This window comes from Schistocerca americana, chromosome 9 (assembly GCF_021461395.2).
Source record: "Schistocerca americana isolate TAMUIC-IGC-003095 chromosome 9, iqSchAmer2.1, whole genome shotgun sequence".
Taxonomy (NCBI): domain Eukaryota; kingdom Metazoa; phylum Arthropoda; class Insecta; order Orthoptera; family Acrididae; genus Schistocerca; species Schistocerca americana.
This window is the reverse complement of record NC_060127.1, coordinates 59,122,428-59,136,885: the sequence shown is the minus strand read 5'-3', so window position 1 is coordinate 59,136,885 and position 14,458 is coordinate 59,122,428. Positions and strand designations below refer to the sequence as shown.

The 14,458-nt window shown below is 43.2% G+C and overlaps 1 protein-coding gene and 1 non-coding gene across 2 annotated transcripts in view; both read right to left on the bottom strand.

Moving 5' to 3' along the window:
• Nucleotides 1-5,272: 5,272 nt before the first annotated feature.
• LOC124550629 (brachyurin-like) overlaps nt 5,273-14,458 on the bottom strand; it is an 80,628-nt gene continuing 71,442 nt past the window's right edge. The window contains exon 6 of the mRNA XM_047125352.1: nt 5,273-5,463. Within this exon, the coding sequence (XP_046981308.1) occupies nt 5,290-5,463 (174 nt within the window). The 3' untranslated portion in view covers nt 5,273-5,289. The remainder of the gene's footprint in view (nt 5,464-14,458) is intronic.
• Trnas-gga lies at nt 14,220-14,303 on the bottom strand. The gene is given in 2 exon segments: nt 14,220-14,254; nt 14,264-14,303. It is a non-coding gene; the product is annotated as a tRNA-Ser (tRNA).

Sequence of the window (14,458 nt, the reverse complement as noted above, 5' to 3'; positions counted from 1 at the left end):
GCGAGTGGAACAAGGTTGGAGGGATCAGATAGTGGTACCGAAAGTACCCTCCGCCACACACCATTAGGTGGCTTGCGTATTATGATGTAGATGTAGACGTGCGACGCTAGTGATACATGTAAACCTCCAAGGGCCGCCTTGTGATCCAATAAATGGCTGAATACCAGGGAGGTTTTTTCCCATTTGATATTACCTTCCTGTTCTCCCAAGCACCGATGGACAACTTGGTTTATGTGCAGTAATGACCTTTCATATTCCCCTCCCCATTTGCTGAATATGTATGTTCTTCCTGTAATTATGTTTAAATAGTTGTTAATGATATCTGAATTGCAGATTGTTTGTTGGCACAGAATGTCAAGTCAAACAACTTTCAGCCTTCTAAATTTCTAAATTGTTATTTGATTGGGCTACCAGTTTCGGCGATATATAACGACATCTTCAGGTCCCCTGACCGACGTTGTAGGAACATTCCAACCTCTGTTCCGGTCAAAATAGGCGCCAGCGTTTAGACATCAAACATGATATGCTGAAGTTTGAAGTGATCGTTGTATCGAGTAGAAATCTTCAGATACCAGTCTTAGAATTCTGGCGTCTATTTTGACCGGAAAGGAGACTGGAATCTTCCTACACGTCGGTCATGTGGCCTGTAGATGGCGTAACATATCACCGAAACTGGTAACCCAATAAAATAACAATCTGGAAATTTAGACGGCTGAAAGATGTTTGACTTGACATTCTGTACTGAACAGCCGAGGTCTCGCAACCGTCTCTGAAAAGATGGACAGACAGAGATTGTTTGTTGGAAAGTTGTGCCTAAGCACACGTATTTTGAGGCAGCTATACCTTGTTGGTTGACATTATGTTCTACGTTTTCTGCACCCGTAGTGTGACGAGTAGCAAGCTCATGTTTCTGAGAGCCAGATCCCACCCCTTTGAGTCGAAGTGTATGAACCAATTATAGAGGCAAAATAAAATTACAATGAGCTGTGCAACAAGACCTTAATCCCATGTGCTATGTTGGAGAATATATGCTTCACCGTGGCTTGTTAAACGTTCAGTCCTCAATATCTCCACTTTCCTGATAGACTGAACTGCCAAGATAAAAACTAAATGGTCCATATAGCTTCCTCAGTCCAGAATTGAGTCATTTTTAGTGAAAAGTTTACATTTGTAGTAAAATGCAACAAAGTAAAACTAAAATACTACGTTTGAAATAGATCTGTGATTCCCTTAAATTTTAGGACACGTTCGAACTGAATACCATTTATGTTAGAAAATAAGTGACATACTGGATTGCTGCCTAAGTTGTAAGTTGTTTTTCCTTAAGTTTAATAAACATAACAGATACACATAAGAATAATATATTCTTCTTCATTATTTATAACAGTGCGCCAACACTGGGTTAACGTTTCGATTTTGTGGCTGTAGAAATCGGGTGGTTTTGAGACGAAAAGCTCATCGAGTCGTGTTCGGAGCGCATTTTCATCCGCAAAGGAAGTTCCTTGAACGTTAATCGATAGAGAGCGTAAAAGCTGAAAATCTGAAGACGCAAGACTAAGGGAGTAAGGTGGGTGCAGAATGATTTCCCAATCAATCTCCCGTGTAGCGTCTTTTGTAACGCAGTCTTCTGGTCGTTGTTCTTGGATTGCGCCTGTAAGACGTCTCAGTTGTTGACAACAAATGTGCAATGATGGTTACACCTCGGGGAAGGAAATTGTAGCATACCACATGCCGTGGTTCCACCAATTGCTTAACATTATTTTTTGTGGATGATCGCAGATCTTTGGACGGGGTGTTGCTTATTTGTTTGGGCTCAACCATACCCTTCTTTTCCTTATGTTACGATAAAGGCACAATTTCTCGTCTCTAGTAACGATGCAGGATAGCAATGGTAGAAGCTGATCACGAGCCAGTTGACAACGAGCAAGCAAGATGCACATAAGGCCACCGGATGATTTTTGTTACCCACTGTCTCCAAAATGGGTAACGGCCTTGCCGCAGTGGATACACCGGTTCCCGTAAGATCACCGAAGTTAAGCGCTGTCGTGTGTGGCCGGCACTGGGATGGGTGACCATCCGGGCCACCATGCACTGTTGCCATTTTTCGGGGTGCACTCAGCCTCGTGATGCCAATTGAGAAGCTACTCAACCGAATAGTAGTGGCTCCGGTCAAAGAAAACCATCATAATGACTGGGAGAGCGGTGTGCTGACCACACGCCCCTCCTATTCGCATCCTCAACTGAGGATGACACGGCGGTCGGATGGTCCCGATGGGCCACTTGTGACCTGATGATGGAGTGCTGCTACTGTCTCGAAATTGCAAAATGACAAAATTTCAACTCAAATAACAACAGCGAACTACAAATAAAAAATCACAATCGATAAACAAGCGTGTACCAACCATGATGCGTTACCTACGCACCCGAATTTTGAACATCCATCACTGCATGCAAATGTCGCGTGGTAGTGGAATGATCACATTTCATCACATCTGCCACTTCTCGAGTACACTGACGTGCATCATTTTGGATTACTGCTTTTAAACGATCTTCATAAAATCCCGAAGGTCTTTCTGAGCGCGGAGGGTTACTAATGTCACACCGGTCCTCCTTAAAACGAGGTTCTTGCCGTGCTCTTTCCAAAGACGTCATCCCCATATATGGGGTAGACGTTTCTGGCTGTCACCCCTCTATCTAACTCATACAGAAGAATAGGTAGGAAATGTTCCGGTTTGTCCACTTGGCACTCCATTTTCCAGCGTCCACAGCTCCACCCACTGTCTCCAAATTACAAAATGACAAAATTTCAACTCATATAACAACAACGAACTACAAATAAAAAAGACCGCTACGGTCGCAGGTTCGAATCCTGCCTCGGGCATGGATGTTTGTGATGTCCTTAGGTTAGTTAGGTTTAACTAGTTCTAAGTTCTAGGGGACTAATGACCTCAGCAGTTGAGTCCCATAGTGCTCAGAGCCATTTGAACCATTTTTTTACAAATAAAAAATCACAATCGATAAACAAGCGTATACCAACCATAATACCAACATGCAAAACAATAGCGCTAGGATATTTTTGCACCAACCTAATATGTTCAATATCCAGGATACTCATTGTTAAAACAGCTAAAAACTGGAAAAGATGCCACTGTAATGTGAAAGTATAGGCAGTTGCCAAACGTAGAGCCAGTGTTTACAACTGCTCTTTTAATTGAGAACAATATTATCAGATTTATTCTCATGTAGGGGAGAGGTGATCGAAAATATCGGAAATAATTAATAGCATTGAAAAGGTTTTAATTAAAATTTTCGATACACATAAACTCTCGTCAGAATAACTCCCGCAGCAAAGCAACGTTTCAGGGAAATCAAAGAGTTTTAACGCGGTTGTTTTTGTTTATAAATTCCACTATATAACCCACGTGCGGGACTGTCAGTGTCTTGTTTTGTTTTCTGCGTCCTGAATAACTCTACGTAGCTACGGCGTGTGATATATGCTACGGAAGGGATCAGGGCACGTTTGTTAAATTGCAAGAAAATCTTTTATAGTTAATTTATACGGGACAGACTTTTGCCTTAAGGTCATGGACTAAGAATATCTGAGGAATTGCGTGCGCGAGAAAAAGTAGCGCTCAGTATTGAATTCTATAACATACCGAATAACCGATAATAGTATCTGTGGACTACACGAAGGGACGTTAAATTGAATATATGAACGGAATTGGACAATAAGCTTTGTGCAAGTAAAAGCGTACGGAGTTTGAATGTCTGTAACGAAGAATAGTAATGGACCATAGTCCTTGCTCTAATATCTTTGAGTGACGAACTAAAAAAATCACGGACATTTTAGTTGCCGTAATTGCTGAGAGTAATTTTAGAATCAACCCTCTTTTTCTCTCTATACAAACGCAGTCATTCATAGTCATTTACTTATTATTTAATGTTGTTAATAAAAAACTAAAGTGATTTCCATAATAGCGTGTGCATTAGTCAACGATAATCATATACAAGCTGCAAACTGTATCTCTGGATGCCGGAAGATTCAATTATGAAATATTACTAAGCGTAAATTGTGACTTAAAACCTATTTAACATTTCATTTCCAATCGGACAGGAATAATAAAAAATCAGAAACAGCGTGGATAAGTAGTAACGCCGGAAATAGGAAGTTGAAGTAATAACTAACATCAAAAATGGTTCAAATGGCTCTGAGCACTATGGGACTTAACATCTGAGGTCATCAGTCCCCTAGAACTTAGAACTACTTAAACCTAACGGACTGAAGCGCCTAGAACCGCTCGGCCACCGCGGCCGATAACTACACTGCTGGCCATTAAAATTGCTACACCAAGAAGAAATGCAGATGATAAACGGGTATTCATTAGACAAATATATTATACTAAAACTGACATGTGATTACGTTTTCACGGCCGGCCGGGATAGCTGAGCGGTTCTAGGTGCTAAAGTCTGGAACCGCGCGACTGCTACGGTCGCAGGTTCGAATCCTGACTCGGGCATGGGTGTGTGTGATGTCCTTAGGTTAGTGCTCTGAAAAGCTAATCATTTGCATATCTCAGCATCTTCTTCCTCTCTGTTAAATTTCGCGTCTGTAGCACGTCAACTTCGTGCTTTAGCAATTTTAATGGCCAGTAGTGTAGCATGCAAAGACGTTATTAACTATCTTGTCTTCGGTGACGTAGCAAAAAATGAAGGGTGATCGACTGTGCAAAAATTCAACATTAATTATTGTTATGAAATTCCGAAATTTAGTCGCCGTTACAGTGAAGATGTTTGTGGCTGCTCCATCTGATGTGTAGATATAACGAAAAGTCGGGCATATACAGCAGATGCCGGCCGGAGTAGCCGAGCGGTTCTAGGCGCTACAGTCTGGAACCACGCGACCACTGCGGTCGCAGGTTCGAATCCTGCCTCGGGCATGGATGTGTGTGATGTCCTTAGGTTAGTTGGGTTTAAGTAGTTCTAAGTTCTAGGGGACTGTTGACCTCAGCAGTTAAGTCCCATAGTGCTCAGAGCCATTTGAACCATTGATACAGTAGATAACAACATCAACATCTTACGTCAGAGAAGGCGACGACAGCAGATCATCGGAAGGCGGCTACATGCTACATCGGAAAATAATACATCACTTTTTTAAAGATGAAGTCACTATATTGTTGTGAAGAGACGATCACTTATACAACAGAGTAGTGTATGTTAGCGTATTACGACATATTCTAAACAAAAGAGATGGTGGCACAGTGGAGCTGCGTCGCAGGCAGCAGCAGCTGCTCATTTAGCACTGATGCCAGCGGTCGTGGTGATCCAGTCGAGCACGGAGGTGACCCTGGTGTAGGCTGCCGGCGCCCCGGCTGTGCCGCAACCCCCGTCCGGAACAAAGCTGGTCACGCCGATCGCCTTGTAACCTTCTCCGCTCTTGATAACCAGAGCGCTGCCGTAGTCACCCTGCAATGTAGACACTTATTATACTACAGACATCTAATACACTTATGCTGCACATACTGAGCAAGATGAACATGAAATGGGAGATATGATACTGCGTGAAGAGTTTGACAGAGCACTGCAAGACCTAAGTCGAAACAAGGCCCCGGGAGTAGACAACATTCCATTAGAACTACTGACAGCCTTGGGAGAGCCAGTCCTGACAAAACTCTACCATCTGGTGAGCAAAATATATGAGACAGGCGAAATTCCCTCAGACTTCAAGAAGAATATAATAATTCCAATCCCAAAGAAAGCAGGTGTTGACAGATGTGAATATTACCGAACTATCAGTTTAATAAGTTACGGCTGCAAAATACTAACGCGGATTCTTTACAGACGAATGGAAAAACTGGTAGAAGCCGACCTCGGAGAAGATCAGTTTGGATTCCGTAGAAATGTTGGAACACGTGAGGCAATACTGACCCTAGAAGAAAGAATAAGGAAAGGCAAACCTGCGTTTCTAGCATTTGTAGACTTAGAGACAGCTTTTGACAATGTTGACTGGAATACTCTCTTTCAAATTCTGAAAGTGGCAGGGGTAAAATATAGGGAGAGAAAGGCTATTCACAATTTGTACAGAAAGCAGTTGGCAGTCGAGGGGCATGAAAGGGAAGCAGTGGTTGGGAAGGGAGTGAGACAGAGTTGTAGCCTCTCCCCGATGCTATTCAATTTGTATATTGAGCAAGCAGTAAAGAAAACAAAAGAAAAGTTCGGAGTAGGCCTTAAAATCTATGGAGAAGAAATAAAAACTTTGAGGTTCGCCGATGACATTGTAATTCTGTCAGAGACAGCAAAGGACTTGGAAGAGCAGTTGAACGGAATGGACAGTGTCTTGAAAGGAGAGTATAAGATGAACATCAACAAAAGCAAACCGAGGATAATGGAATGTAGTCGAATTAAGTCGGGTGATGCTGAGGGAATTAGATTAGGAAATGAGATACTTAAAGTAGTAAAGGAGTCTTGCTATTTGGGGGGCAAAATAACTGATGACGGTCGAAGCAGAAAGGATATAAATTGTAGACTTGCAATGGCAAGGAAAGCGTTTCTGAAGAAGAGAAATTTGTTAACATCGAGTATAGATTTAAGTCTCAGGAAGCCCTTTCTGAAAGTATTTGTATGGAGTGTAGCCATGTATGGAAGTCAAACGTGGACGATGAATACTTTAGACAAGAAGAGAATACAAGCTTTCGAAATGTGGTGCTACAGAATAATGCTGAAGATTAGATTGGTAGATCACATAACTAATGAGGAAGTATTGAATAGAGTTGGAGAGAAGAGGAGTTTGTGGCACAACTTGACTAGAAGAAGGGGTCGGTTGGTAGGGCATATTCTGAGGCATCAAGGGATCACCAATTTAGTATTGGAGGGCATCGTGGAGGGTAAAAATCGTAGAGGGAGACCAAGAGATGAATACACTAAGCAGATTCAGAAGGATATTGGCTGCAGTAGGTACTGGGAGATGAAGAAGCTTGCACAGGATAGAGTAGCATGGAGAGCTGCATCAAACCAGTCTCAGGACTGAAGACAACAACAACAACAACAGCTGAGAAAGGTTACGAACTACACTCATGCTCATAAATTAAGGATAATTGCAGAATGTGGTGCTACACAACGTGGCACTACACACAACTGTCGCTAATAGCATAGGCACATAGGTAATACACACGACACAGATCTGTAAGTCCACAGTATTAGTGATAAATTGAGAAAACGGTCCCGAAACACATGTGCTACAAAACGCCACTGTTTCCTGCGCATGTACCCCGACATCAGTACGGGATATGATCACCATTCCCATGTACACAGGCCGCACAACGGGTTGGCATACTCGGGATCAGGTGATCGAGCAGCTGCTAGGGTATAGCCTCCCACCATTGCACCAGTGCCTGTCGGAGCTCCTGAAGCGTCCTAGGGATTTGAAGACGTGCAGCGATACGTCGACCGAGAGCATCCCAGACGTGCTCGATGGACTTTAGGTCTGGAGAACAGGCAGGCCACTCCATTCGCCTGATATCTTTTGTTTCAATGTACTCTTTCACGACAGCAACTCGGAGGGGCCGTACAAATCAAAAATGTTCAAATGTGAGTGACATCTTATGGGACTTAACTGCTAAGGTCATCAGTCCCTGAGCTTACACACTATTTAACCTAAATTATCCTAAGGCAAACACACACACACATGCCCGAGGGAGGACTCGAACCTCCGCCGGGACTAGCCGCACAGTCCATGACTGCAGCGCCTTACACCGCTCGGCTAATCCCGCGCGGCGGAGGGGCCGTACGTTATCATCCATCAGGAGGAAGGTGGGACTCACTGCACCCCTGAAAAGGCGGACATACTGGTGCAAAATGACGTCCCGATACACATGACCTGTTACAGTTCCTCTGTCAAAGACATGCAGGGGTGTAAGTGCACCAAACATAATCCCACCCCACACCACCAAACCACGACGTCTATACAGGTCTCTTTCAAGGACATTAAGGGGTTGATATCTGGATCCTGGTTCACGCCAATTGAAAACCCAGCAAGAATCTCTGTTCAGACTATACCTGAGCTCGTCCGTGAACATAACCTGGGACCACTGTTCCAATGACCATGTACTTTGTTCTTGACAGCAAGCTTTACGTGCTCTCCTGTGACTGGGGGTCAGTGGAATGCACCTTGCACGTCTCTGGGCGAATAAACCATGTCTGTTCAGTCGTCTGTAGACTGTGTGTCTGGAGATGACTGTTCCAGTGGCTGCGGTGAGGTCCCGAGCAAGGCTACCTGCAGTACTCCGTGGCCGTCTGCTGGCACTGATGGTGAGATATCGTTCTTCTTGTGATGTTGTACAGTGTGGACGTCCCGTACTGTAGCGCCTGGACACGTTTCCTGTCTGCTGGAATCGTTGCCATAATCTTGATACCACACTTTGTGGCACACTTACGGCATCTTTGTCAATGAGTGCACCTCTTAAGATTTCCCTACATTTCTGTTACACTATTTAGTCAGTCAAATAAGCCTGCGACCATTCACACTGTCTATTATTCTGTGCTCTTGATGATTCATATTATTGAACCATAATATGAATCCCGTACGAGCGGTATTCAAATATGGGACGTATAAGTGATGTGTAAGCAATATATTTTGTGGACAATCTGACGTTTGCTAGTATTGTAGCAATGAATCATAGCTTCCCGTTAACTTTGCCTACAACTTACAGACACATTGCAACACAAATTTCTACGTCTATACTCTCCAAACCACTGTCAAAGGCGTGGCAGTGAATACGTTCCGCTGTAGCAATGTTTGGGCTTTCCCTTTTTCATTGACGAATGGCGTGCGAGAAGAAGGAATGAATAATAAATGCCTGTGTGCGCCCTGCAGTTACTCTAATCTTGTCATTGCGATTCCTGTGGGAGTGGACGGTTGTAGTATAGTCCTGGAGTCGCCACATAAGTTGGTTTTGCAAACTTTCTAAGTAGGCAGTCACTGTATAGTTTGCGTCTATCTTCAAGAGTATAACAGTTAAGTTCCTTCAGCATCTCTGCGACACTCTCCCGCGGGTCAAACAAACCTGTGACCATTCGTGCTGCCCTTCCATGTCTATTTGTTATGGGTCCCACATATTTGAGCAATATTCTAGAATCTCCATCGTAGACAGATTGCATCTCCACAGTACTTTACCAATGAACTGCAGTCTACCACCTACCTAAGCTACGACTTAGCCTGCATGGTCGTTCAGTTTCATATTCCTACGATTTGTTACACCCAAGGATTAGTATGAGTTGACAGACTTCAACTCTGACTCATTGATATTGTAGTTACGTGATATTACTTTTTTGTTCAGTCCCGTGCACAGTTTCACATTTCTGAAGTGAGTTTACAATCTTTTCACAACTTTGAAATCTTATCGAGGTATGACTGATTACTTGAGCACCTTTGTTCACAGCATGCTTCGTTATAGATCACAGCACCATCTGGTAAAAGTCATTAACGTCGTTAATATTCAACACGAACAGCCAGGGTCCCAACACTATTCCGTGGGGCACATCCGAAGTTACTTCTATATCTGCAGACGACTCTCTATCCAAGATAACATGCTGTGTTTTGCCCACCAAGGTATCATCAATCCAGTCACAAACCTTGCTTGGTAACCCGGATGATGGTACTTTTGATAATAATTGCAGATGTGAAACTGGCTCATATAGTTTTCGGAAGTCAAGTTTACTGCATCTACCCGACTGTATTATCTATGGTTTACAATACGTCATGTGACAAAACTGCGCCCTGGGATTCACATGATCTGTGTTTTCAGTATCCGTGCTGGATGGCATGGAGGAAGTCACTCTTTTCGAGATATCCCCCTTCATTTGAGCTCAGAACATGTTCTAAGATGCTACAAAAAGTCGAGTTCAGCGATATCAGATGATGGTTATGAATCGCTTCTACTACCCTTTTTGTAGACAGGTGTGACCTGTGCTTTCTTCCAACTACTGGACTCAGTTCTTTATTCGAGTGATCTGCTGTAGATTATGGGTATCAGAGCGGCTAACTCTGCCACATATTCGCTAAAGAATCTGATAGGGATTTCACCAGGCTCTGGAGCTTTGTTCAGTTTTAACGAATTCATCTGTTCCTCAACACCACTGATACGATTATCTATCTCACTTATGTGTTCAATGGTACGAGAATTAAGTTAGGGCAATACTCCTGGGCTTTCCTCTGTAAAGGAACATTTGAAAACAGAGCTAAGCAATTCTGCTTTCGCTTTGGTATTCTGAATTTCAGTTCCAGTATCTTCCAAGAGCAACTGGACACTAGCTTTGGTGCCAGCAACAACCTTAACGTACGACCAGAATTTCTTTGGGTTTTGTGAAAGATAATTTGACAATATTCTGCTACGGTAGTCATTTAAGGCTTGACGCATTGTTCTCTTGGCTGCCAAATGTGTTTCGTTCTGCCTCTCCCTCCACCTTTGGCCACTTTGTTTTACACCTATTAAGCAGTAGCCTCTGTTTCTTTAGAAGTTTGTTTACAGTGGCAGGGTACCATTAAGGTTTCCTCCCTTTCACAAACTGTTTCACTAGGTACATATCCATCCAGTGCATGGTCAACTATTCTTTAAAACTTAAGCCATAGTTCATCTATGTCCTTCTGTCCTGTGCTGAGAGTTTAACCCCACTACTGCCTTTAATTTAGTTTATCGAACATAAAAATCTTCCTACATGTATTATTTGCCCTTTGTACTTTGCTAATCATTGTTGCTACATCTCCCTGATGGTCACTGATACCAGTTTCAATCCTCAAAAAGATCAGGTCTATTTATTGACGTAAGACACATTATATTTCCACCGGGAATGGGATGCCGAACTACCTGTTCTAGGTAGTTTTCAGAAAAGACCGCCCGCATCTCGTGGTCGTGCGGTAGCGTTCTCGCTTCCCACGCCCGGATTCCCGGGTTCGATTCCCGGCGGGGTCAGTGATTTTCTCTGCCTCGTGATGACTGTGTGTTGTGTGCTGTCCTTAGGTTAGTTAGGTTTAAGTAGTTCTAAGTTCTAGGGGACTGATGACCATAGATGTTAAGTCCAATAGTGCTCAGAGCCAGCCAGAAAAGACATTCAAAACGTTTCGCCGGATGTATTGTCATGCCCACCACTGTCAGTATCATCGTTGATTGTTGGATGATTAAAGCCTCCTCCGATGATTACAGTGTGGTTGGGGAACTTACATACTACCGATGTGAGGTTTTCCCTAAAGTTTTCGGTTGCATGAGGAAGTGAGCTGGGGGCCGGCAGAAGAATCGAATTACAATTTTATGCCCCCACCTGATACTGACTCTTGCTCAATCAATATCGCATGTAACTTCAATTCCTATCTCGATGGATTTCATTTCCTTGGCTACTTGTATGGGGCTCCCAAGCACGCCACTTATGCAGTGGCTCAATTTGTGTAGGGGTTGGAAGGATGTCTTATAGATGACGTCGCCAGCTATATCTGCATGTAGCGAGTGGCAAATGCTGCAAGCAGCAGTAGATATCAGAAGAAGCTTACGGTTGCCAATCGCACGTCATCACAGCCAACAGTAATGAGATTTCTTTAATTTTGTAAACCGACAAGGCCAGTTAATTTACTTTCTCCAGTAGCTGACATTACTCAGTAGCTGACATTAGCCATTAGCATTACAGGGACATAGAAGGAGACGGAGAGGGGTGGGGAGGCTATTCAGCAGTATCATGCTTCTGTATTTCCGCACATACACACTGAAATCGACCATATGCGTAGCAGAAAGGTGTCACTACTTTCAGTGCAGAATGACCTGGACTTTATTCCAGTAACCTTGCAAATTTTTCTGAGGTGGGAAGGTCTATAACAGGGTTTGTTATTCACTCTCACAAGCGAAATGGTTTCAAATTACAATTCGTGCAGTACCAAGACCTATCCACTGAGTCGTTCATGCTGCAGCTTGGCTTTCGTTATAAATGATAATGCTTTGTTATCTGTTATCTGTTGGTTAAATAATAACAGAAATTATTAAATACATACTGTACTGTACTGTATTGCGCAGGTCGCACCAGTGTTTAAGAAGGGTAGTAGGAGTATTCCATCTAACTACAGACCTATATCATTGACGTCGGTTTGCAGTAGGGTTTTGGAGCATATACTGTATTCAAACATTATGAATCACCTCGAAGGGAACGATCTGTTGATACGTAATCAGCATGGTTTCAGAAAACATCGTTCTTGTGCAACGCAGCTAGCTCTTTATTCGCACGAAGTAATGGCCGTTATCGACAGGGGATCTCAAGTTGATTCCGTATTTCTAGATTTCCGGAAAGCTTTTGACACCGTTCCTCACAAGGGACTTCTAATCAAGCTGCGGGCCTATGGGGTATCGTCTCAGTTGTGCGACTGGATTCGTGATTTCCTGTCAGGAAGGTCGCAGTTCGTAGTAATAGACGGCAAATCATCGAGTAAAACTGAAGTGATATCAGGTGTTCCCCAGGGAAACGTCCTGCGACCTCTGCTGATTCTGATCTATATAAATGACCTGGGTGACAATCTGAGCAGTTCTCTTAGGTTGTTCGCAGATGATGCTGTAATTTACCGTCTAGTAAGGTCATCCGAAGACCAGTATCAGTTGCAAAGAGATTTAGAAAAGATTGCTGTATGGTGTGGCAGGTGTCAGTTGACGCTAAATAACGAAAAGTGTGAGGTGATCCACATGAGTTTCAAAAGAAATCCGTTGGAATTCGATTACTCGATAAATAGTACAATTCTCAAGGCTGTCAATTCAACTAAGTACTTGGGTGTTAAAATTACGAACAACTTCAGTTGGAAAGACCACATAGATAATATTGTGGGGAAGGCGAGCCAAAGGTTGCGTTTCATTGGCAGGACACTTAGAAGATGCAACAAGTCCACTAAAGAGACAGCTTACGCTACACTCGTTCGTCCTCTGTTAGAATATTGCTGCGCGGTGTGGGATCCTTACCAGGTGGGATTGACGGAGGACATCGAAAGGATGCAAAAAAGGGCAGCTCGTTTTGTATTATCACGTAGTAGGGGAGAGAGTGTGGCAGATATGATACGCGAATTGGGATGGAAGTCATTAAAGCAAAGAAGTTTTTCGTCGCGGCGAGATCTACTTACGAAATTTCAGTCACCAACTTTCTCTTCCGAATGCGAAAATATTTTGTTGAGCCCAACCTACACAGGTAGGAATGATCATAAAAATAAAATAAGAGAAATCAGAACTCGCACAGAAATGTTTAGGTGTTCGTTTTTCCCGCGCGCTGTTCGGGAGTGGAATGGTAGAGAGATAGTATGATTGTGGTTCGACGAATCCTCTGCCAAGAACTTAAATGTGAATTGCAGAGTAGTCATGTAGATGCAGATGTACTGCTAGCACCTCCTTCCGTGTGACATAGTACTTTTCCTTCCACTATGTCAAGATGCTGCTGGCGAATATTATTGTCCTTTCCACTATCTTTCTCTGTTCTTCATCTACTTGGTACGGCTTGCACCAACACCATATTTTGATATGTGACACACCATGTTAAATACCTTGTCGGCTTTGGGTGGGCTATGATCTCCAAATTGTTCAACCTTCTCTTCCTCTTTCGAAACCTGTATTTGTATTCTTTGCCGGCCGCGGTGGCCGAGCGGTTCTAGGCGCTCAGTCCGGAACCGCGCAACTGCTACGGTCGCAGGTTCGAATCCTGCCTCGGGCATGGATGTGTGTGATGTCCTTAGGTTAGTTAGGTTTAAGTAGTTGTAGGGGACTGACGACCTCAGATGTTAAGTCCCATAGTGCTGAGAGCCATTTGTATTCTTTACCTCAATGTCAAATTTTTTTTCCTTCAGTAATCATTTAGTATTTCATAGTTCAGGGTTTGTCAATTTTCAAAATGGTGGTAGCAATAGTTAATACCCGAGAAACTCTTCAATTGCTTTTGGTATGTAGATATGGGTGAGTTATTAACTGGTTGTAGCTTCTCTGGGTTGAGCCTAATCTCTTCTCACATAAAGACATGTCCTCAAAATTTGATTTACCGTCGCCGATAATCATATTTGCTTAAATATATATTACCCCCAGCTTATCAGAATATTTCTTATTATCCGTTCTTGGCTCAAATGGCTCTGAGCACTATGGGACTTAACTTTTAAGGTCATTAGTCCCCTATGACTTAGAACTACTTAAACCTAACTAACCTAAGGACATCACACACATCCATGCCCGAGGCAGGATTCGAACCTGCGACCGCAGCGGTCGCGCGGCTCCAGACTGTAGCGCCTAGAACCACTCGGCCACCCAGGCTGGCTTATCCTTTCTTCCACTGCCTCACTCACCATAATGAGATCTTACATAATCTGTATTCGCCTTAGCAAATCTTCATATAATTCGCTGTCTAACACCCCTGTAAAAGAGGGGATCACTTCTGGTGACACCTGATGTATAAAAATGTGGTATAC